General features: G+C 41.1%; 1 protein-coding gene across 3 annotated transcripts in view; it reads right to left on the reverse strand.

The window, feature by feature from the left end:
• Window positions 1-23414, reverse strand: part of smarca2 (SWI/SNF related BAF chromatin remodeling complex subunit ATPase 2) — a 63002-nt gene that overhangs the window by 28778 nt on the left and 10810 nt on the right. For all 3 annotated transcript variants that reach the window (XM_028456804.1, XM_028456806.1, XM_028456805.1), the window contains 13 exons: window positions 22833-22883; window positions 22375-22505; window positions 18127-18184; window positions 17876-17967; window positions 17461-17608; window positions 12378-12541; window positions 11492-11558; window positions 11309-11419; window positions 10676-10918; window positions 10371-10484; window positions 9233-9337; window positions 1437-1523; window positions 265-311 (listed from right to left, as the gene is read on the reverse strand). In XM_028456804.1, the coding sequence (XP_028312605.1) occupies window positions 265-311; window positions 1437-1523; window positions 9233-9337; window positions 10371-10484; window positions 10676-10918; window positions 11309-11419; window positions 11492-11558; window positions 12378-12541; window positions 17461-17608; window positions 17876-17967; window positions 18127-18184; window positions 22375-22505; window positions 22833-22883 (1418 nt within the window). The remainder of the gene's footprint in view (window positions 1-264; window positions 312-1436; window positions 1524-9232; window positions 9338-10370; window positions 10485-10675; window positions 10919-11308; window positions 11420-11491; window positions 11559-12377; window positions 12542-17460; window positions 17609-17875; window positions 17968-18126; window positions 18185-22374; window positions 22506-22832; window positions 22884-23414) is intronic.

Here is a 23414-nt window from a genome sequence, read left to right on the forward strand (position 1 = left end):
ATTCTTATGGATTTCTTTTGAATAGACACTTAATTTAATGGTCATAAGACCACTAACTATAACAACAAAATATATTGTGTTTGCCTCTCCCATCACTAAATTCTAAAATACTCTACAAATAAATAAGAGGAGCCCATGGTATAATGAGCAAAAAACTAAAAAGGAAAAACTCCTCTTTTGTGTCACTGTGAATAGTGTTTTTAAGTAGATGGAAACAATAAAACGATACATCTATACAACTTAAATGTAACCTGTTTGACATACCCAGAGATGATTCCAGTAGAATAGCCCAAGTGCTCAGCAAATGACTCCTGTAAAAGAAAACAGTGATAGGCTTCAAACAAGTAAAGCAAACTAAATCTGCTATCATTAGATGAAGACAGTGTAGGTTTCATAGATCAATAAATTGAGAGATAATTTAAAGATTTAAAATGCTTGAAAAAAGTTAATTTTGTTCTTGCCCTTGTTAGAAAAGTTTTGTGCATTGCATTGTGGGATGTGGAATCCTGTAGACGAATGCACAGAGTGTTCTTACGTCATTATTAGTGTGATTTCTTGTGTTTGCCCTCAAAAACAATGCCAAAGTGATTTCCCAACACATTTATAGTGTTTCCATGTTTATTTTGGGGCTTACACAGAAAGATGTGAATGTGACTTAAGTTGAATGTCTCACAGTGCGGTGATATTACAGGTAATACTGGGAACAAACTGCATAATATGGTATCAAGTGAATCAATGTCCTGCTTGTCTGGCAAAGAAACACACGAAATCTGAGTAAAAATAAAGTAAAAACACTTCTATGTACCCGTCTAGAGGACTCCATAACCCACAATGCAATGCGCAAAACTTTTCCAACTATGTCAATAAACAGAATGTTTACAGTGGAGATCAAAACAAATTTTTGAGCAGCAATTTCAACCTTTTACATCTTTTATTTATTAATTTTTTTGGGGGGAGGTAATGTTCTTTAATTTATTGATCTAGGAGGCCTACTCTTTATCTGATTTTTTAAAAACGATGTCCCCTCGCAGCTTTGAGTTTCTATCCTGATCTTGGCTGTTATTTGGGCTTTCAAGCTACAACTAACACAAGAGCTTTGGACCCTGTGGCGACAGTGAGTCTTCCTCCATTCTACCTTCTGCCTGTAAATATTCTGTTTCACAAGTGTGTCTGCAAAACAAAACTGTTCTGTTAAAGTAAAAACTCTATTAACATTCAATAATTTATAGGCGAACTTTGCAACCTTCAATTTATTTATTCATTCAACTAACTTTTTTTTTTTAACATTTTCTCCATTGTGTCCATAATTTATAGGCAAACTTTGCAACCTCTCTTTTTTCCTGCCGTTATTATTTGACTACTTTTTTTTTTTTTTAAAAGCATTTTCTGAATTGTAAATAAAGTGTAAAAAGAACTCGGAGTCGAGGGCTGCTCACCTCAATGTGCTGAAACATGTATGGATGATTGCAGATCTTCTTCAGTTGCATGATGGTGTTCATCAGAGTCTTTGCTCCTCCTTTACCCTGAAATAAATCATGACATCAGAAGTATTAGAATTGAAACATTGCTCTGCGGTGAACACTAACTGTGAAGGCAGGAGCTGACTGCGAATAAGATGATGTGCAAAAAGCAACCACAGCTTTTTGTTCCTGCAGAAAACCAGCATTAGGAATAAAATATAACCGACACCACTTTTCATGAAGCTGGCTGAAACCCAAATCACAGGCTCACATTTTAGCACTGTTAACATTGACACAGCTGCTGATGGATAGTGTGATGACAAACACAGTAAACAACACTGTTCATGCTTTCACACTCATTACCCACTGTAAGTAATGGTAGCTCAAGCTTCCAATTTACATGGACAGGAAACACAATGTACACCAGGGGGTCGGACATCTACAGCTCTTTCCCCGCTGCCACATCTGTCCCTCGTTAGTCACTCTCTTTGCACAGCTCCACAAATGTGTCTATTAATTGCAACTTTCCTGAACTTTGAATTAATTACTATAAACCTCCAAGCATTAGGGATCGACCGATATGGGTTTTTTGGACCGATGCCGATTTTTTTCCCCATCAGCCTTAGCTGATGACCGATGCGGACAGCCTATTTTCTTTGGAGCTGATACTACTTTTGCTTCCTCAATTTACATTATAAAAATTGCACAACGATGATAACAATTGGTAGATGTCTCAATTTTAAGAGAAGGAACATTTATTGAAATTAACAAAAGTGAGGTAGAACGACACCAAGTAAAAAATGATTAACATGTAGTGTGCAAGGACGGGAGTCGGAGGCGGAGTGTCAAACGACGGTGCCAACGGCAGTTGTTTTAATGACATTTATAACGAGCAGCATACAACAACTGGCAGTCTCCTGTCTCCTCGGGATCCTAACACACACTGAAAAAGTAAACAGGAAATTCCCCACATGTCTCAACTGTCCCACCGGAACTCTGTAACCTTAACTTAGGTTCCGGGTGAATTATGTCAACCCACTACACAAGCCCCCCCAGAATTCACCCATAGTCAAAATCTCCGCGCCGGAAAGGGACGACGGCCCGACCACAGCGGGTGTTCGTGGCAGGGGCTGGAAGGGTGTCAGGGGTCGGGGGGGCCGCCGGACAGACCGCCGGGCTGGACGGTCGTGTTGTCGGTCGGGCAGGCGGGAGCCCAACCAGGTCGGAGGGACGAGGCGCTGGGGGGCGTCCGCGGCGTGGAGCCTGCGCCAATTCCAATGTCCGGGAAACATCCACGTGGGCAGGCTTAATCCTATCAACCGAGATAGTCTCAGGCCTACCGCCAATGTCCACGACCATGCTCTTATCCCCGTGCCGCAGGACCTTAAACGGCCCGTCGTAAGGCGGACGCAACGGTCCGCGGTGGGCGTCGTGGCGGACGAACACAAAACCTGCCGAGCGCAGATTGGTGGGCACTCGGGAAACAGGGGTGCAGTGCTGCGACGTGGGGACAGGAGCGAAAGCCCTGGCAACTTCCAGCAGGGAGGACCGCTGCCTGGCCGCCGACCGGCCGCCGACCAAGGCGTTGTGGTGTCCGGAATGAAGTCCCCAGGAACTCGCAGTACCTGGCCGTAGACGAGCTCAGCAGACGAGGACTGCAGGTCCTCCTTAGGGGCCGTCCTGAGGCCCAGCATGACCCAGGGAAGTCTGTCCACCCAGTTGCCATCCACCAGACTGGCACGCAGAGCGGTGGAACCGCTCGCACAGCCCGTTAGCCTGGGGGTGATATGCGGTGGTGCGGTGCAGCTTGACCCCTAAGTCCCTAGCAACCACATTCCAGATCTCGGAAGTAAACTGTGCACCCCGGTCCGAGGAGAGGTCTGAAGGTGTTCCAAAGCGTGCGACCCATGTGCCGATAAACGCCCGGGCCACGTCAGCAGCTGAGGTTGAGGAGAGGGGAACGGCTTCAGGCCAACGGGTCGTCCTGTCCACCATGGTGAGGAGGTAGGTGAAACCATGGGAAGGGGGGAGCGGGCCCACAAGGTCGATGTTGACGTGGTCGAACCTCCTCTCGGGGACAGTAAACGGCTCCAATGGGGCCTTGGTGTGGCGGTGCACCTTTGCACACTGACAAGCCACACATGAGTCGACCCAGGCCCGCACGTCTCTCTTCAGCCCTTTCCAGACGAACTTCTGAGCCACCAGCCTCACGGACGCCTTCCTGCCAGGATGGGACAGGCCGTGTATCGCCTCAAAGACAGCCCGCTGCCAGCCGACAGGGACCAGTGGTCTAGGCTGGCCGATGGAGAGGTCGCACCACAGCCTGACTCCTGAGTCGCCAACCGCGACCTCCTCCAGACGCAACCCAGTGTCCGAGTCTTTGAGCGACCGGATCCCAGGGTCCAAGGCTTGTTCAGCACTCATACTCGAGTAGTCGAGACCCAGCTGTACCGTGTGGATGACTGCTCTGGAGAGGCAATCGGCGACCACGTTGGACTTGCCAGCGATGTGTTGGATATCTGTGGTGTACTCGGAGATGAAAGACAGCTGACGCTGCTGGCGGGCGGACCACGGCTGAGCTACCTTGGACATGGAGAACGTGAGGGGTTTGTGGTCGACAAAAACCGTAAACTCACGGCCTTCCAGGATGGAGCGGAAATGGCGGATCGCCAGCCAGACGCCGAGTAGCTCCCTGTCGAAAGTGCTGTATTTGCGCTCCCTAGGGACCAGCTGGCGGCTGAAAAAGGCGAGCGGTTGCCAGGTGCCACCAACCCACTGCTCAAACACAGCACCAACTGCGTAGTCAGATGCGTCGGTTGTGAGGGCGACCGGGGCTCCGGGCGACGGGTGGACCAACATGGTGGCCTGGCACAGCGCAGCCTTTGTATCCTCGAAAGCTTTGGCCCTCTCGGTGGTCCAGTCGATGTCCTGGTTGGGGGCCCTACCCTTAAGGGCCTCGTAAAGTGGGCGCATGATGTGGGCCGCCTGGCGGATGAATCGGTGGTAGAATGTAACCATCCCAAGGAACTCCCGTAGCCCCCGGGCCGAATATGGGCGGGGAAAAGCGGAGACAGCTTCCACCTTCGACGGGATGGGGGTGGCCCCATTACTGCTGATGAGGTGCCCGAGAAACTGGATGGACGGTACTCCGAAGACACACTTCGCCGGGTTAATGATCAGGCCATGCTGGTTGAGCCTCGTGAAAAAGGCCCGGAGGTGCGCCGCATGCTCCTCCTCCGAGGAGCTGGCGACGAGGACATCGTCCAAGTAGACGAAGATGAAAGGCATGTCCCTAAGCGCAGAGTCCATCAGCCGCTGGAAGGACTGGGCTGCATTTTTCAGGCCGAAGGGCATCCTGAGAAACTCGAAAAGCCCGAACGGAGTCACCACTGCTGTCTTCGGGATGTCTGCAGGGTGCACCGGGACTTGGTGATAACCCCGCACCAGGTCCACTTTGGAGAACAGGTGCTTCCCTGCTAAATGTACAGAAAAGTCCTGAACATGGGGGACGGGGTAGCGGTCGGGCGTGGTGGCATCATTGAGGCGGCGGTAGTCGCCACACGGGCGCCAACCACCGTCCGGCTTAGGCACCATGTGGAGTGGCGAGGCCCACGGGCTGTCAGAACGGCGAATGATGCCAAGGCATTCCATGTTGGCGAACTCGGCCCGAGCAATTGTCAGTCTCTCCGGGTTGAGCCGTCGGGCCCTAGCATGGATGGGGGGGCCTTTGGTCTCGATGTGGTGCTCGACTCCATGTTTAGCTGTGGTGGCCGCAAAGGTGGGCTGTGTAAGGCTGGGGAACTCTCCGAGGAGTTTCTGGTACATGTCGCCCTCGGAGAGCGAACTGGAAAGACCGTCATATGTCCCCTCATCGCGGACACATGCGAAGGAGGAAAAGGTTAACGCGTCCACCAGGCGGCCATTCTTGACATCCACGAGCAGTCCGTGGGCGCACAAAAAATCTGCGCCGAGCAGGGGGAAGGAGATGTCAGCAGTGACAAAGTCCCATGTGAAATGCTGACCCCCGAAACATAAGTCCACAGTCTTTGTGCCGTACGTCCTGATGGGGGTGTCGTTGGCGGATGTTAAGGGCGGGCCGTGCATCCCTCCAGCCGCGTCGTCCACTGTAGCCGGCAGGACGCTCCTCTGGGCGCCGGTGTCACGGAGGAATCTGCGACCAGAGAGGGAGTCCTCAATGAACAGCAGCCGGTTCTTTTTGCCTGTGCTCGCGGCCACTACCGAGCGCAGGCTTTGGCGTTTCCCGTCGTGTTGAAGTTGCAAGGGGAGCGGCACCTTTTAGCCTTGGCGCCAAAACGTGCATGGAAGTAGCACAAGCCTGTGCTGGTGCGGCTGTCGGTTGTAGCGTGTCCTCCGCCAGGGGAAACGCCAGCGCTTGGGGACGTGTAGCTGCGTGTGGGGACCAGCACATCAGGGGCGAAACGCTGGGTGGCCAGGTAGAACCGGTCTTCTTCCTCCGCCAGAGCACACGGCTCCGTAATAGTCGTATTTGCGAGCGCCGTTTGGACGTGTGGCGGCATATGTCGCAGAAACAGTTCAATGAAAAGAAAATTCGGCTCTTCCCCACCCAGCAGGTTTAACATCATTTCCATGTGTTCAGAGGGCTTGCTGTCCCCTATGCCTTGAATAGCAAGCAGGCGCCGGGCTCGTTCGGATCGTGACAGTTCAAAAATCCTGAGAAGATAAGCCTTGAGGCCTGCATATTTATCCTGGGCAAGAGGGGATGTGATGAGACTTACGGCTCTGGCTGCGGTGGAGCTTCCGAGTGCTGAGACGACGTGGTAGTAGCGTGTGGCGTCATCTGCAATTCCCCGGAGGGCGAACTGAGCCTCCGCCTGTGCGAACCACGTTGCCGCAGACGTCTCCCAAAACTCAGGCAGTCTGAGGACGGCGGAATGCGCCATGTCGTTTCGCTCGGTATTCTGTTCAGACCCGGAATCTTCAGCGGGACTGACGTCGGGGTCACCAGTGTAGTGTGCAAGGACGGGAGTCGGAGGCGGAGTGTCAAACGACGGTGCCAACGGCAGTTGTTTTAATGACATTTATAACGAGCAGCATACAACAACTGGCAGTCTCCTGTCTCCTTGGGATCCTAACACACACTGAAAAAGTAAACAGGAAATTCCCACATGTCTCAACTGTCCCACCGGAACTCTGTAACCTTAACTTAGGTTCCGGGTGAATTATGTCAACCCACTACAAACAAATAATAAAAACAGGGGATGTAGAACAAGAACAAGTAAAAAATAAAATGAGACATCTCATGATATATTATGAAAGAGAACTGTTCGTCCTTGTCCTGAAAATAGCTTTGACTAAAGTTGGCCTGACTGAAGATATATTTTATATAAATACATATAATAGTATTAAACACAAAAAGAAACCATGAATAATAGTCCATTCTAACACAACCATAAACATAAATTATCAGAGGTAAATAACGTGATGTCAGATGCATTAAGCAACAAACTGTTCAAGTTTCTGTTCTAAATTGCATCAACATTAACAAGAATAAATATTCAAAAAGTAGTAAACTGCTTCTCAAAGTTAAAAACTTCTCAGCACAGCACTGAGTGAGAAGCAGAGAGAGAGGGAAAGAAACACACGCGCCAGCTGCTCGTTAACTACAAGTGCGACACAACGGAACAACCGCTAAGTTAAACAGCTAAAAGATGCCTTGAAAGTTTAAAACCTGCCGTTGGGATTGAAGAGCTTCTTTCACGCTCTGCTAGTGGTGGGAGGGGCTCTCCAGCCTCTGTCTCCAGCAACACAGAGTAGCCTGAGGCAGCCGCTCTGTTAATGAAGTGGATCGGCGAATGCAGCAGTGTACATCGGCCGATGCTGGTACACGTAAAACACGCAAAAATCGGCTGGCTGATGAATCGGTCGATCACTACTAAGTATATAGGCAGGCTCACTCCTTTTCATGCAACACCAGTGTTCCACAATTATTACGAAGTCTCCTTTATATAAAAAGCAGAGAAAATCTTTTCTGTCACTGTGTCAAAGATGTAAAAGAGCAGGGGAGTTTGTTCTGAATATTGAGCTTATTCTAAGTCAGAGTTAACCGTTTTACCAAAACACCAGTTAAGATCTGACCAGCTTCTTCAATTTCACCGAGAAATTGTCCACAATGCAAAGGATGATCTCTCTTTTCATGAAACATTACAACAACTTGACCTCTTGAGCAGTAATATTGTTTAGTTCAGTATTTCTCGAATGGAGGTACAAATGGCACTGGAGGGGGTACTTGAGAGAGTGTAAAATTAACAAATAGTTTCAGTCTTGGTCCCACCCCAGGCGTGAAATGACCAGAAATGATAAAAACTAGAAAAACTATAAATTTCAGAAAAATTAAAGTAGGTTTTTAAAATTATTTAATTATTCTTTTTTTTTTTTTTATTAAAACAACACACAATCTTAAACAACTGTATTTCTATAGTTTCACTTTGTTAAATATAAATCTAGTTCAGCTAAAATGCAGTACAAAAATATGTCTGAGCTCAAACATGATCAAAAACTAATTTTAATAAAATGTCTTTGGGGTCGCAATTCATTCTTGATATCAAAATGGGGTCACAATCCAAAAAAGGTTGGGAACTACTGCACTAAATATGGTTTATTTCTACTTATTAACAAAATGAAATTCTTTAAAATGTGTGTTATGACTTGTTCATTCCATCATTATATAGTTTTCTAAGCAAAATGTTGTCGTCAGACAAAGGGGGTACCTGGATTCAGAAAAAAGTTTGAGAACCACTGATTCAGTTAATATGTCAGTATGAAAGTTAGTGCTATGATGTGTGCATTGACAAGTACAAGAAAGCTTCAGTGATTTGTTTCCACTGAAAATTATTCTTGATTAGGAACTTAGAGATTCCTTATGAGCCTTAAAAAGACAATGAATTCCATATTTGGTGATAATATACAAATGGATGTATACACGTGCCTGTAATAAACCTGCACTGTTGGGTGCACCCAGTCTCAGCTGCTGGAGACTATCTTTTTTTTTTTACCAGATAAATATAACATCTAATGCTACATTTTTAAAATGTGGTTTTATTGTTAATTTATATTTATTCTTAACCTCAGTTTAACATTTTCAGTTGCACTTTTAAATCATGTAAAGCACACCGAATTAAACTGTTACTCGCAATGTTCACTCCTGCCATGGATGTGTTTATTAAAAGCAAGTGTATTTGTTTCGCAGCAATTAATTATTATTAACTCCTTCTTTCTGCCACAGGTTATCAAAATCGTAAATTTTCTTTAATGAAAAAAGCCTAATTTGATCATATCGTGGTTACCTCCAGAGCTGATATGTGATTTATATTGTGACGTCTGGCCAACTAACCTCAGATCACCTCTTTGAAAAATGGTCATGCCCACAAAATAAGAACCTGCCAGAAGTTGTAGGACTTGGAGGACTATTGCTGTCTAGTAGGAATTATTCAGTTAGTTTAATGGACAGGACACTAGCAACCCTCTTAGCAGCTGTTTCACCCCTCCTCCCTTGCCAGCATTTTAAATTAGAGTAACCTGAAATGACACATCAGTGATTTGCCAAACTGCATGTCCATTTCAGTTTCAAAAGAAACATACCAATGCACGAGTGGAATAAGGTTTCTTTCATGTAAAAAAAAATGCAGGATTATGAAAAACAGCAGTGGGATCTGTCACAGTGTGACAGTCTGACACATGCAGAGAACATTGCACACAGATAGTCGTGCCACAGGGGTCCTGGAGACACTTACCTTCTTGTCTTTCTCTGAGCCGTCCGTAAGGAGGATGCCTTTCTGCATGTGGCGGTACAGGACCTTCTGAATGGCTGACATGTCACACTTAATGACGTACTCCACCTGTGAAAAATAAACACTGAATTTCAATAGCAGTATGGGGCTCCATTACTGATGGGATTGGTTCAGTTAGGAGCACATCTGCAGTACCACAATTAGGATGAAAAAAGGGAAATGTGAGGGGAAGTTTACTTTTTAAAAAGCGTCTTTATTGATTAATTAAGGGGATATACTGTAAAGCCTTACAGGAGTGTTATGCATGCACTGAGGTGAGATATCTGGTGAGTGCCCTATAATACACCTTAATTTACACCTCATCCCTAGATTCCAGACACATCTGTACAGTTCTGCAAATGCTAATTAACAAGGAAGATATGCTGTAATAAGCATTTACTTTTTAATCTTAGATCTTTTATAGCAGTCTCCCCAAGTTATAAATAAAATATATATTTACTCAATTACTTTATTACTTATTATCGTTTAAGCAGAAGTCCCACTCTGAAATAAACTGTTGTGGTAAATAGCATAAATTGCCATGTGCTACAAGACACAATCTTTTATGGGGCGCTGAATGTAAAGCTGTGCATGCTAAAATAAACAACAACTTTTCGCAACATTTAGCAACAAACCACGTTTAAAAAATGTATGTGAGTTTTTTGTTTTTACGTTACTTTTGATCAAATTTTATTTGTGAAATTTGTTATTTTCAATTTCAAATGTTAAATTGTAATCTAACTGCTAAATGTGAAATCTAAATGTTAAATGTTATATCTAAATGTTAAATGCTAACTAAATGGTAAATTTGCATATTAATTAAATATTTAGCTTCACCTGTGACATTTAGATTTAACATTTAAGATTTGAATTTAACATTTAGATTTCATTTTTAACATTCAACATAGAGATAATATTTTTACGAGAAAAAAAATATCACAAATTTCACAAACATTGCTGTTAATCTGGTCAAAAGTAACCTAAAACATATTTATATGTTTTTCTAACTTGATTTGTTGCTAAATGTTGCAAAAAGTTGCTGTTTATTTTAGAATTTGCAACTTTACAATTAGCGCCCCATAATCTTTACATTTATTCTTACCTTCTCGGGCAGCTGAGACTCCACCTCTTTCTTAAGTCTGCGTAGCAGGAAGGGCCGGAGGACTTTATGTAAACGTCGAATGATCAGGATGGTCTCCTCCTCGTTTAGGTCCACCTAAGAATGAATTGTATTTGAAATGTGTATAAATTTAAAGTTCAAGGACAAAAGAATGAATAGTCGATCTTCCTTGTTGGCCAAAATAATACAGATTAATAAACGCAGTTGCTACCGGTGCCTAGCTCTTTATAAACTGCCTGATAAAACACTTTAAAGAAGCTATGGAGGGTAGTTCTGCTGATAGTTACCCTCTCTCCGGTCATAGCGAATGGTGCGTTGAACCACTGCTCGAAGGTGCTGCAGCTCTTAAAAATGGTGGGAAGGAGGAAGTTGAGCAGTGCCCAGAGCTCGGGCAGCTTGTTCTGCAACGGCGTCCCAGTGAGGAGGAGACGACGCGGAGCCACGTAGTGGGTGTTTAACACCTGAGTCAGCTTACAGTGGTGGTTCTTCATGCGGTGACCCTCATCCACAATCATGTACTTCCAACGAATCTATAGGTCAAAGCAAAGGGACTTCAATGTGTAGATAATGTTAGAGTGAAACTCCAAATGATTTAAAGTATATGAACACACAAAACTGTGTAAGGTTTTAGAGTGGTGTAAAAAAGAAAAACATATTTAAACAGCACAGCTTGTTCTAGGTAGGGATGTATTTTTTTTTTTTTTTAGATTGTCCTTTCTCTATATGCCACTCCAGATTTAAAATCTATGAACATTTCCAAAGAGAAGCAGACAAACCAGCATTTAGTACTAATTCATCATGTTTAACCGTTGTTGTTATTCAAGAAACATAACATCAATTGTTTTGCATTAACTGCATTTTATGTTCATGACAATAATTGAGTCTAAAACATTCCCGTCACTCCTTATTTGGACTCCCACCTTAGCCAGTATATGCTTGTCCTTAATTATATACTCGTAGGTGGTCAGCAAGACATTGAACTTCCCACTGCGGAGCTGAGGGACAAGCCCACGACGCAAACCAGGGGTGCCCTGAAACAAGAGAAAGAGAGAGAGTAATGTAACATAGTACGAACAAGTTTTTATTGTCTAACTTTTTCTCACCTTGTAAGAGATTTTAACAATTGCAGGTGCCCATTTGTCAAGCTCGTAGACCCAGTTTGACAAAGTCCTGCAAACAATAATAAAAAAAATAAAATAAATTGGTATCACCAACAATTACCTCACATGCAAAAATGCATCATGTCATTATCAGTTTTTGTCATTGTAAAACTAGGAAGATCAATACTATAAAACTGAATAATAGAACACTCTGATTTACTTTACCCCCTCAATAAACCTGTAATACCTGTATTATTACTTACACACACACAACATTTTTTGCCGATTCACAGGTTAGGACTTAGTACTTTGCATGTTCTTCTAAGACCACATGATATTTCCAAGCCAGGTTCATTTAAAAAAAATAAATAAATAAATAAAATAAGCCTTGCACTTGTAAAAATAGACAATATTGACATTGAAGGAAAATTTGACCTCAGGTGGATTGTGTTTACATTCTTTTTTTAAAGTTTGCCAAACTTCTGCCCTAAAACACAGTCAATGTCCACAGTCAACATGGTATGCACATGTTATGGATACATAACAGTTTTATTTATATAAATAGTGTTCAATATATGCAAAACAATGGACACAATATTTCTGTAGCAAATTGTCAAAAAACCACCATGAAGCTGAAATAACCTTTGGGTAATTATGACATTTAATCTGTGAATAAAAGTAGATTTAAAAAGAAAAACCAATTGTAATTATCAAAATGAATCAATGCATTATTCAATCTGCAGTTGTTGAAGGTGGGGAAAAGACTACAAATTAAAATTCCATCTATAATCCACACTTAAAAATTCTACACACAGGATACAAGCTGAATGGATTTATTGGCGTTTGGGCACACGTGGAGTCGGAGCGAAGATAAAAGTCCAGTACTTACGAGAGGGGGACAATGATGAGATAAGGGCCATTGATCCTCTTGTGCTCCATCAGGTAGGTGATTAGGGCAATGGTTTGAATGGTTTTACCCAGCCCCATTTCATCAGCCAAGATGCCATTTAGATTGTTGTTATACAGTGACACCATCCACTCTAAACCCTGGATCTGAAAAACAGGGATGCCAGGAGTCAAGAATGCAGAACTTTGATGTGTAACCACAAAATCTTAGAATATGGCACTAAAAAGGCGGTAAAGGACAAGCTTTAAAGATAGACAAAATGGTGGGTAATGGCTTTTGTTGTCATCTTTTTATTCAACTTGAATACAGGTTTATTCCTCTTCTGCATTAATGTGTTTCCCTCCACTTCAATTAATTAAAGCAACAAAATGCTAAGAAACACAAACTAGTATCTTAGCCATGTCTGATTGTACAAGCGCAATCTAGCCTTTGGGATTATATTAGCTGAGCCAATATCTGCTGAAAGGAAAGCTTCTCTCTTTCAGCAACTGTGGAAATTAGTTTGCTGACACAAAGGGTTTATAAATGATGTTAATATAAACCAGGCCCTTCCATGCTGCTGCTGATGACAATGTTTAATCAAGCGAGAATAAAGGCTATGTTCGGCATTCATACATTTGAAAGGAAAATGATAAAAATGCATGTGAAAAAAACAATTTTTTGTGTTATGACGTGAGCATTTGGAGGGGACTTTGATCTTATTGTCACTTTGGTATTTTACATTTGCACTGATTTCTAACCCTGTTGAAACGCACCTATTACAGAGCACATGTCACCCTGTAAAATCAATCATCAACAGACTGCTTGAAACATGGCCCTGGGGCAGGAGGCCACCAGCAGCAAGAAGAGGAGAGCCAATTACAACCTGTATGTCAGATAGAATAGATAATTGCAGGAAAGAAAAGCCTAGCAGTGGCAACGGAGAACTGTAACTCTTATAGAAATGTGTGAGAATCTTGTTAAGTCATAGTGATATCTCAGGATGGTTCCACAGCTTGATTCAATTATCTTGACACTGAAATCCCTCCAACTTCCTGAAGCAGCAGCCACCATATCTCATTTAAAGTCTACTACACGTCTGAAGTTTGCCACGACTGCAAACTAATTGGAAGTAAACACTATAGTTTCACCAAGCTTCAGGATCACACCCCGAGCAGCAAGTTATCTCTAGCAGTAATCAATTCAGCAGAGAGGAAATGATAGCGATGATAGATAAACGTCGACAGTTTGTCTTTAGAATTAAAGAGAAATGAACAAAGATAATTAGTAAATTAAATGTGTTTCTTCATTTACTGGTCAGTCAATAAGCTGTTATAACCTGTCAGCACACGTGCAGAAAGTGTACAATGAGTCTTGGAAATCCCAAGAAAAATCAACATACATTAAATTTAACATTTAAAGCTAAAAGTTGATCGAAGATCATTGCTCGAAGAAAAGCAGTAAAAGGTAGAAATTGACGCTTGAAAGTTCCAACAATGTTTACCGATATTGTTGGAAAGGTTTCGCTCATTGCATTGTGTGATGCTGAGTCATGTATTTGAATGCATAAAAGTGTTTTTAATTCACACCATTTTTATTTTAGTTTGTTACCAGTATTTCCTGTGAAATCACCTCACTCTGCGAAATATGCAGAGTGAGGTGCAGTGTATTTGAGGGCCTAAACAAGCAATAACAATAAGACATTGTTTAGCTTGATATCACACCATCTATCGTAGTTTGTTCCAGGTATTCCCCGTAGTTTCACCTCACTATGAGACATTCAATTTTAGTTGTATTCAGAACTTTCCATCTAAGTCCCAAAACTAACATCCACCATTGTTTTGCCGCAACTTTGAGTGCGTGAAAACACCAGACGTGTTGGGAAGTCACTTTGGCAGCATTTTTGAGGGAAAACACAAGAAATCATGGTAAGAATGAAGTCTTAACACTTCTATGGAAATCAAAATAAACTTTCAAGCAGCAATTTCATCCTTTTTGTTCCCTGAGAAAACAATCTTAAAATCATTGATCTATGACGCCTACACTATGTCTTGATCTGATAAGAAGCAAATTCCAGTAGCAAATTCACAATATCCCAAATGAGCTGATGGCAAAAACATAGAATGGTCACAGAAGAACAAATGCAATGAACAACATTGAAAAAGTGATTTGAAAATATAGTATAAATGATGAGTGCCTTCCTTAGATCATTGGTAGTCACATAATCATAAGGGAATATAACAGAAGCTAACATACAGATACCATACAGCCTCACAAAGCGAGAGTTATTGTATTAAATTAAGGATATTACCAGTAGCAGTTTGCTTTTTGTTAGGGATAAGCAACCATTTTAAGACACTGTGCTACACACGGTGTGTGCTGACTGCAGGGAGGGATTGGGCCCACTACAACAAGCGCATTGTTAAAGGTCGTAACAAAATTTTACAAGCAGCCACAATCATATAAGCATTGTTTGGTTTGTTATGTATTATTCCTAAAGGGGGTTTACAATAAAAATAGTAAAGTGTGAATCCTATTACTAAACATTGCTCCCAATAAGTTACTTCAGAAGACAGTGAAGAAAATGAAAAGAGAAGAACAGTAAGACTACCTATAATTGTCAATGGCGCTACCTCAAAAGCTCAGGGATGGGAAAGTGGCTTTTCAGAGAAGACTTTTCTCTTTAAGAAGAAAAGTCGATTTTACTCTTCAGGGTTTCTCTATTTTTTTTATTGTTCGCACAGTGTGATGAGCTGCAGGTCAGTAAAAAATTGGTGGAATCTTTGAAACACTATGGGGAAACTATGGTTAAGTTGAAGCAAGATTTTCTAGAGTGACTATCATCTGTGAATATGTTTTCCTGCTTAACAATGCATCTCACAGTTTGATATACAGTGTGAGTAGTTTGATTTAAAGAAGTGATGAAGTGTTTGAGATAGCTGGTGTGTTTCTGATTTCTGTGAGGTTTCCCACAGCGAGTTTATCCGTCTCCTCTTAACCTGCAAAACTCACGTGAATGTTTACCTCGTCTGCGAGAGTCCAAATGAAAGCACGAATGCTCGTTCTTAACGTATATTTGGCAGCTGCTGCATGCGCTGGTTGGCTTGTACCTGAGAATAGACACCCATATTCTACCGTGTGTGACAGACACAAGCCTCATGGCAGACAGTTTTATGGTCCTTGATGGAGCAGAGCTGCCAAATGTTTGTGGAGCCTCTTGTTTTTAGTCATTTTCCAATGGTGAAATCACCACAGCAACCTAATTGCACATTGACTATTCATTAAAATAAAGTGGCTTACATCCCTTTCTCTCTCCAAAACTACACTATGCAGCCCCAAAGTCTCAGAGACTGTCTACACTCTGTGTTTTTGCTACAGGGCACATTAATGAAGAAAACAAAATTTCTATTTAAGGCTGGATGTTTCAACCTTGTAAATCTGGGAACACTCTCAGTTCCATTTTTTTTTAACTTCTTACGTTGCTTTTATAATAATGGATTTCATGAACAAATTCTAAGGACATTGCTGCTTAAGCAGAAATCAAAGGTTTAAATGAGTTATTTGATGGTCCACAGGCGAGAAACTTGTTAAAACAAAACTTTGTTTAATCCAGAAAGCCTACTCATTCTCAGGCATCCAGCCTGAAACTAGCGTGAAAGCATTAAACTATCATTGTTTAAAAAAATAAAACTCTCGAGAACACTGCACAACAAAGTCAGACAGCATTTTATCAAGCAATGACAAAACAGATAAATGTGTGACAAAATTTTTTGTTAAATTACAAGTCTTGGCAAAAGGTTTCTACCTGAATGTGGAATTGCAGCGAGCTCATGTGAGTTAGCTTGTATAAGCATATTTAACATTTCTTGTGGTTCATTAAACATTTCAAAATTTAAGACATATTTGTATTAGTAATCTTCTCAGTTTACAAAGTAACTAAACCCCAAAAACACTTTTTTCTGCTGAACATATATATATTTGGGTATGAAGTAGTGCTGTTAATTGATCCTGGTCCAACTCTTAACATTTTAGTCCATTTATTATTTCAAAAAGAACCAATCAGAGCCAGGATTGTGTTTGATGGGCTGTCTGACAGTTTTTGCTCACAGGCCCCACCCCTTTATAGGAGCTGTAGAGCCATCTTTTTTACAGTGTATGGTCTGGAGGAGTAAAAGATGGAATTAGCGACTTTTCTGCTTGAAAGGTAATTACTGCTGCTTGATTTACATTATGTTTGATTTGTAATTGTTACACTAGAACTCTGTAGAGCATGTGTTGTTCATGTGCATGCAGCAGCCTCCGTGTGGCTGCTGTAAGTGACATTAAGTTGTTGCTGCTGGGGTGTGTGCACACAGGAGAGAAGCGCTGCAGTAATGTGCTTTTAACAAAGCATGTTATATTACTGTGATGTTGCTGTTGGACTAACATGAGCTTGCGAGCTCGTCAGAGGAAAGGACTTTGGAAAGTTTGGAGGCAGGGCAAGAGAGCAGAGGGGAGAAAGGGGGAGAGAGGGATCTGAGAGTCGCAGACAGCACTTTTAACTTCACCAGGAGCCCTGCCCATAATCAAGGCCTTCTTTAATTTCCCTCTTAGTGGCAGGTCAGCAGGGGTTTAGTTACTCTTTAATGGTCTTTGTTTTTTCTCCAAATGACTGCTTTAGAGGTCAGTGTATGTTTTGATATTTGGATTTTATGTTCAGAAAAGAATATCATAATAATAATAGCTAAAAGTTGTATGGCACTTTTTGAACACTCAAAGCCACTTTACAATCTGGAATAAAACAAAACCCCATAAAAATGAGTGGTTTTTTTAAATTTAAAATTCAAAAACCATTCAGGTTTGATATGACTACTGTATAATGGCTGCTTTTGTGCTTGATTCCTCTTAAAATTCACTGACTGACTGTGACAGCAAATCTTTTCAGTCTTGTATAATTGACACTGAGCAAAAACAATAACCCTGTGGCCACGGCCTTTGTTCCCATTGGATATAAACCTGACTCTTTCAGCTCTGTAATACTGTATCTTGAAGGTTTCACTAAAATAGGTTTTATTAGATAACAAAATAAATGTATCTTTGTGTTTACCTGGTAATGCTTGAGTAAGCCATTAATCAGCAGAGACGACTGCTTCTCCACCCTTTCGATGACAGCATGGGCCACGCCATAGTAGGACTGGAGGCTGGTCTCACCAGTGGGAACGCTGTACTCATCATCCACGTCCTGCTTGGCTGACCTGCGTGTGTGTGAGTGTGAAAGGAGACAGATCATTTTAAAGTATCTCAACTAGAAATTAACTGTAGTCTCACAAATGTGTTTTCATGATATTTGAAGCCTTGGACGCCTCAGACAACAAGAGCTCAGGTTCATTAATTTTACAGTGTTTGTTTGTTTTTTTTGTGAGGCTCCTGCTGGTGAGATCTACAGCCTCTCTCTTTTTGCCTCCCAGTTAGAATCCACAAACGTTTAAAATGAATGTGAGATAGGAAGAGTGTAACATTACTCAATGACGTGCTTGGAAGCTGTCACTTCTTCTCCATTGGGGTTGATTTTCTTCTTTTCTTCTGTTTCAGCCTTGGTTCCCTCTTCTTCCTCCTTATGAAATACATTTGGAGGGGAGAAAACATGAAAGATTGAAGCTGCACGTTTAAACAATTAAAAAGAAAATATTTGAAAAAGTAGTCTTTGTAGCTACTGCCCCCTGGTGGATTCAAGGGTGTGTGGCTGCATTAAAATCATTCTCAAACCACTTACCTCCTCCTCAAACTCTGAGCCGCTCGCCTCGCTGTCTGACCGGGGCGCCACTTCATACCTGGTTGTAACAAACAGAGGGAAAAGGTGAGATAAATAACAATGACCGACATAAACAAACTTGAAACGTCATTGTAGAATCCTTGAGCTAAAATATTGTTTCTCAGTCTGATAACATGTTAAATATTTCAAACATTTGGCCACCTTAATACAGCCTTCACAGATGTACGAGTAACTCAAGCCATGTGTAATTAACAAATTATTATAAATAGTTGTGAAACGATAACAAAGAAAAATGCCAAACAACATTCATGCTCCGTTGGAGCTCAGTCTCTCGTAGACAAACTAAACACCAAACCTCTGCTGAATACATACGTATTTGGGCATTAAGTAGTGCTGATGATTGATCCTCGTTCCACTCTTCACATTTTAGTTAAAGTATTTTAATGTTCCGTATTTAGCTGTAAAATGTCCATCATATTGGCCACTAAGGGTTCAACGCCGGCTATTACAAGTGAATTTTGCTATTGACTGAAAGGGATTCTTCCCGATTCCCCTCCATCACTTTTACCATTGGCCCACCTCTCCTATAAAACCTGAGAGGCGGGAGAGGGTTTCCTCCAATCACAGCCCTCAGTGAGCATTGATTGACAGGCAATGAGGAAGTCCACAGTGTTCCGTGTATGGTGATGTTTTTGACCCTGTGCTTCTATAAAGAGCAGATTCTGCGCTAATCAAAGCTATGTGTGTAAGTACAGACACATCATGCTATGAGTGTTTTCCCATCGGTCTTGCGTAGGGATGTAACGATTAATCGTAAGGCAGTTAAAAATCGATTCATAGGTATCACGGTTCACATCGATGCTCTGAAAATTGAATCGCAGTACTTTTTTTAACCAGCAGAGGGCGCTATATATTAATCCTTCCAGAAGCGGACGTGATGGGCGGAATCTGCTACTATTTTCTTTCTGGCCGCCATTTACTGTTAAACATGCTCATAAATGATTCTTTACTCCTTTAGCACCGAAAGAATATCTGTCATATTACGTGAATAACTGTAAAAGTCAGGTTTTTCTATTAACTCTGTCTGCTAGCATAGCTTCTCTTCTTCACTGGTGGAATAACTGCATGCCAACCGACCACTGGGTTACCAGCGCCCTCTGCTGGTCTAAACAAATATCTGACATAAATACAGTAAAATGACTGTTTTTTTTTTTGTTTGTTTTTTTAAAGTCCAATTGTTAATGCACAAAATACATTTTCAGTTGCACTTTTAAAAAGAAAAAGAACTATTACTCAGTTTTGAATTGTTTATTATAGAACCAGAATTTAAATTAATAGGCTTTTTCATTTGTATTATTCCTTTATTTCATTCAAGATTTATTTTTAGTTAAATTGCATCATTTTGAATAGTTTATCAAGGGATTCTTTTGACAATGAAAAATAAAAGGAAAATAGTATAGTATTTTCCCCCAAAAAATAAAGGAATATTTTTCAGTCATTTGTCAACATTCCCATTTTGTAAAATAAATCGTGAGAAAATCGTATCGTGAACCCAGTATCGTGAATCGAATCGTATCGGGAGTTGAGTGAATCGTTACATCCCTAGTCTTGCGTGTGCACGAAAGTGTGTGTCCATCTTATCACTATGTGCGCAAGAGCAGGGTTGTTTAAGCCTGAGTGGTGTCTGTAAGGCAGTGTGTGAGGTTCACGTTGTGATTGTCTGTGCCTGCGGTAGTAGTGACATACTGTATTTCAGCCTATGAACTCAGGATGTGTGTGTGTACAGACACATCATTGTGTGTATTGCCAGATGCCAGGCAATACACGCCCAGAGGCCCAGATTCTGAGCATTAACTTCTAGCTTTGTCTGCTCCTGTTAATCAGGGATTTGTAAGCTACAATAAATAATTGCCTCTCAACTTTCTCTCAGTAAAGAGATAGTCCATTGGTTACATGCAATCCCTTGTTATTTCATTAGTACTTGACCACAAAATGGGTCAGTGAAGTGCCTACCTTTAAAAAAGTAATTTTGCTATTACTTTGTTCATTCACAGCTTAATGTTTGTTTTATTCAAAGAATAATGACTAAATGTAACTAAAATAATTACCAAATAAGGTTTTTGAGCAAATTTGACAGGAAATGTTTAAACTGGAAAGATAAGAATTAAACTGAATAAGGTTTCTGAAACTGAAAAATGTCCTTTTCACATATTTTGTGGCTTTTTTGACCACCTGTGCAGCTGCTATTTCATATTTCTTTATATTTTGTAGCTTCTGACTTGACAGATCATACAATTTGTTGAGCTTTTTTCCTCCACATATAATCTTTGCATTGCATGTATTAAAGAAAATTCTCTATCATTATCTAGGACAGCAAAGGAACTACTCAGCAGCAGCAACAACATGTTTAGCTTAAGTTAGCATAGCACATAGCAGTGTTGGCTAAGCAGGGTGAGGACTGTTGGGTCGGGTAGACCTATTAGATTGTCTTAATAGACCAACATTCATAAATTTGGTATTTGTGTGCATCCCTGCTTTCCACATTAGATTAGAATCACTTTTCCTGATGTTGAATCATCAACTTTCTTCCTAACATTTAAAGTTTTCATTCATTTTTATCCACTTTGTAAGCCAGAACGATGTGTTCCAGGCATGAGTAACAGTATGTCCTCGCATACGGAACAATGTGCAACAACTCCTAATTGCAAAAGTACTTCCAGAATAGTAAAATGTACCTATAACCCTAATCACATCTCTTTAAAGTGCTGACAAGAAATCTTACACGACTCTTCCAATTCACTTTTTTTGCTGCATCCATCAGGATGATGGTTCAATTAGTTTGCCTGTATTCTTTTGCACATAGGTTACATCACAGAAACAATTAGTTTGGTTAGTAATGGAGCAGCCTTTTCTCAAAGTTCTCATGTTAGTTATATATCTATTGCAGCTGACCTCTGCTCTATATCTATTTATTAGCCAATTATTCTTAATAGATTTCATGTAATTTACTTCATCACAGTTAATTTTTTTAAATTAACTTCTTTCATTCACTCATTCAGTTCGTGTATGTCCATCTTCTCTCGTTCTGTGTCACCGTGTTCTATCTGATTATGTGCTGTGTTCATTATGTGAAGCAAATTTACCGACAGGTGCACACCCCGTGACACTGAACCTCAAATTGGCTCTGTCAACAAAGTGCCTCTCTATCGTGGACCAATAGTCTCATATCACTTCACAATATGGCATTAAGTCATACGGTTTGCCAAAATTCGAAATATTCATATTTATTCTCTTTTATGTGAAAAAAGCCAATCTTTTTTTCCAAAATGGAGAAATAAAGGAGTCTGTGTCCTCAAAGACATTATAGGGAGAGGATGACTTCGTGAATTCCATGACTTGGATATATCCTATAACCTACTGGGCACACTTTATTTTTATTTACAACTACATACTAAGGTTGTGAACGATAAACCGATGCAACCTGATATCTGGTTCAACAAGTGAGAGATACAGTTGGATCGGTAGCAGCCTCCTCAATCAATAAGAATTAGCCGTAAATACCTAAATTAATCGGTTATAGAGGCATGGATTGGGTATCGCGAGACTTGGAATCGGTTGGCGGCATCACACACATGCCAGCGTCTCTAAGCTACACTTAAAAACAACGCAAGTGTTGAAGCTGCCGGCGAAACCAAGGCTGCATCCAAATAGTCCCTTCTATCTCCTTTACTATTCACTGTTCTCTCACCCTCTGAAGTGTTTAAGTGATGGCCGTGATAGAGAACGTCTGAGTTCTCTTTAAGCTCAGTAAAAGAGGCTCATTTTTTTACCTCCTTTAGCCTAGGAAACACTGATGCATCCTTTACCAAAGGAGACGAGATAATGCTGACCCACAAATTATTTATTTTATACATATGTATGTTATGTATTTATTTTCTCTAAATAGTTTTTGTCACTGTGTTAAGCATTGTTGAGATAAAATGTTAAGATAATGACCACCAAGGGTCATCATTATAAAGTTATTGTTACATGGTTTGTTTATAGGTGTGTAACTTGTTTACATTGAAACGTCGCATCTTTGTTACCTTCCTCTCGTGCTCAGGTTGGAATTGTGCACTTAGTTACCTATTCTAGTGTTGAAAACACTGCTCAGGCTGAAATGTTGCACTTTGTTGTTATTATTCTGGGATGGGATGATATGTCCAGAAACAATGGCTACTCAATGTGACCGACGATACATGCTCTTACCCAGGATTCATCTCCAGCCAAGCCTCCAGCTGGCTGGATTTGGGGGCGTCCGTCCCCTGCAAGACCTTCCCAGTCTCTGTCTGGATGACTTTGACTGGCAGCTCGCTCATTTGGCTGCTTTCATCCATGGGCTGTGGAACAAAAAAACCACAAGTAGTCATGTGTCTCCACCTCAAACCAACAATACAGACTTTGAATCAAGTTTATGACTATAATCAGTGAAACAAGTGGATATTCAAAGCTTGAAAATGTAGAACTTGCATAACTCAATTATTTGCATGTATATTATATGTGCTGCCACCCTTTCTTGAATAAAAAGAGTTTGGCTGAAACACACTAACTGGACACTAGATATGGTAAAGGGCTGCATTTCCGCAGGTTTATCAAGTAGCTGAGTTTGAAGCATTTAGAAAAGCCGTGTGTGTGTTCGTAGAAAAACAGTTTTAATCTCAGCTCACCTCCCCGTCAGGCCCAATGGTACTGGTGCCTTCACCATCCACATCCACCTTCTGCACAAAGACAAACACAAGGCTTCAGTGTGAGAGCCTCATAAAGTATCACAGCAATAAGTATTTCACAGAACGACTGTCTTATATTGACAATAATTACAGCAAGTTAATATTGTATTAATTTTTTGATATATGTTAAGGATTCATTTATTTCGACAAGTTTTTTTCTTAACTTACAATATATTACTAATGCTATCTCTATTTTTTCAGGAAAACTTCACTTTTTATATGATTTGAAATACTTATGACCTTGTGATATTTCAGTTTTTTCTTTTTAAATAAATTTGCAAAAAAATTCTAAATTTCTGGTTTTTTCTGTCAAGATGGGGTGCCGAGTGTACATTAATGAGAAATAAAATGAACTTTTTTGATTTTAGCAAAGAGCTGCAATAAAACAAATAGTGAAAAATTTAAAGGGATCTGAATACTTTCTGTACCCACTGTATAAACGATAAAAACAAACCATAACAATGGTTGGTAGATTTTGCCCCTTATTGCAATTTTGTGACTCCAACGCTCAAAGGGTTAACA

The sequence above is a fragment of the Gouania willdenowi genome, chromosome 9 (genome assembly GCF_900634775.1).
Source record: "Gouania willdenowi chromosome 9, fGouWil2.1, whole genome shotgun sequence".
Taxonomy (NCBI): Eukaryota; Metazoa; Chordata; class Actinopteri; order Blenniiformes; family Gobiesocidae; genus Gouania; species Gouania willdenowi.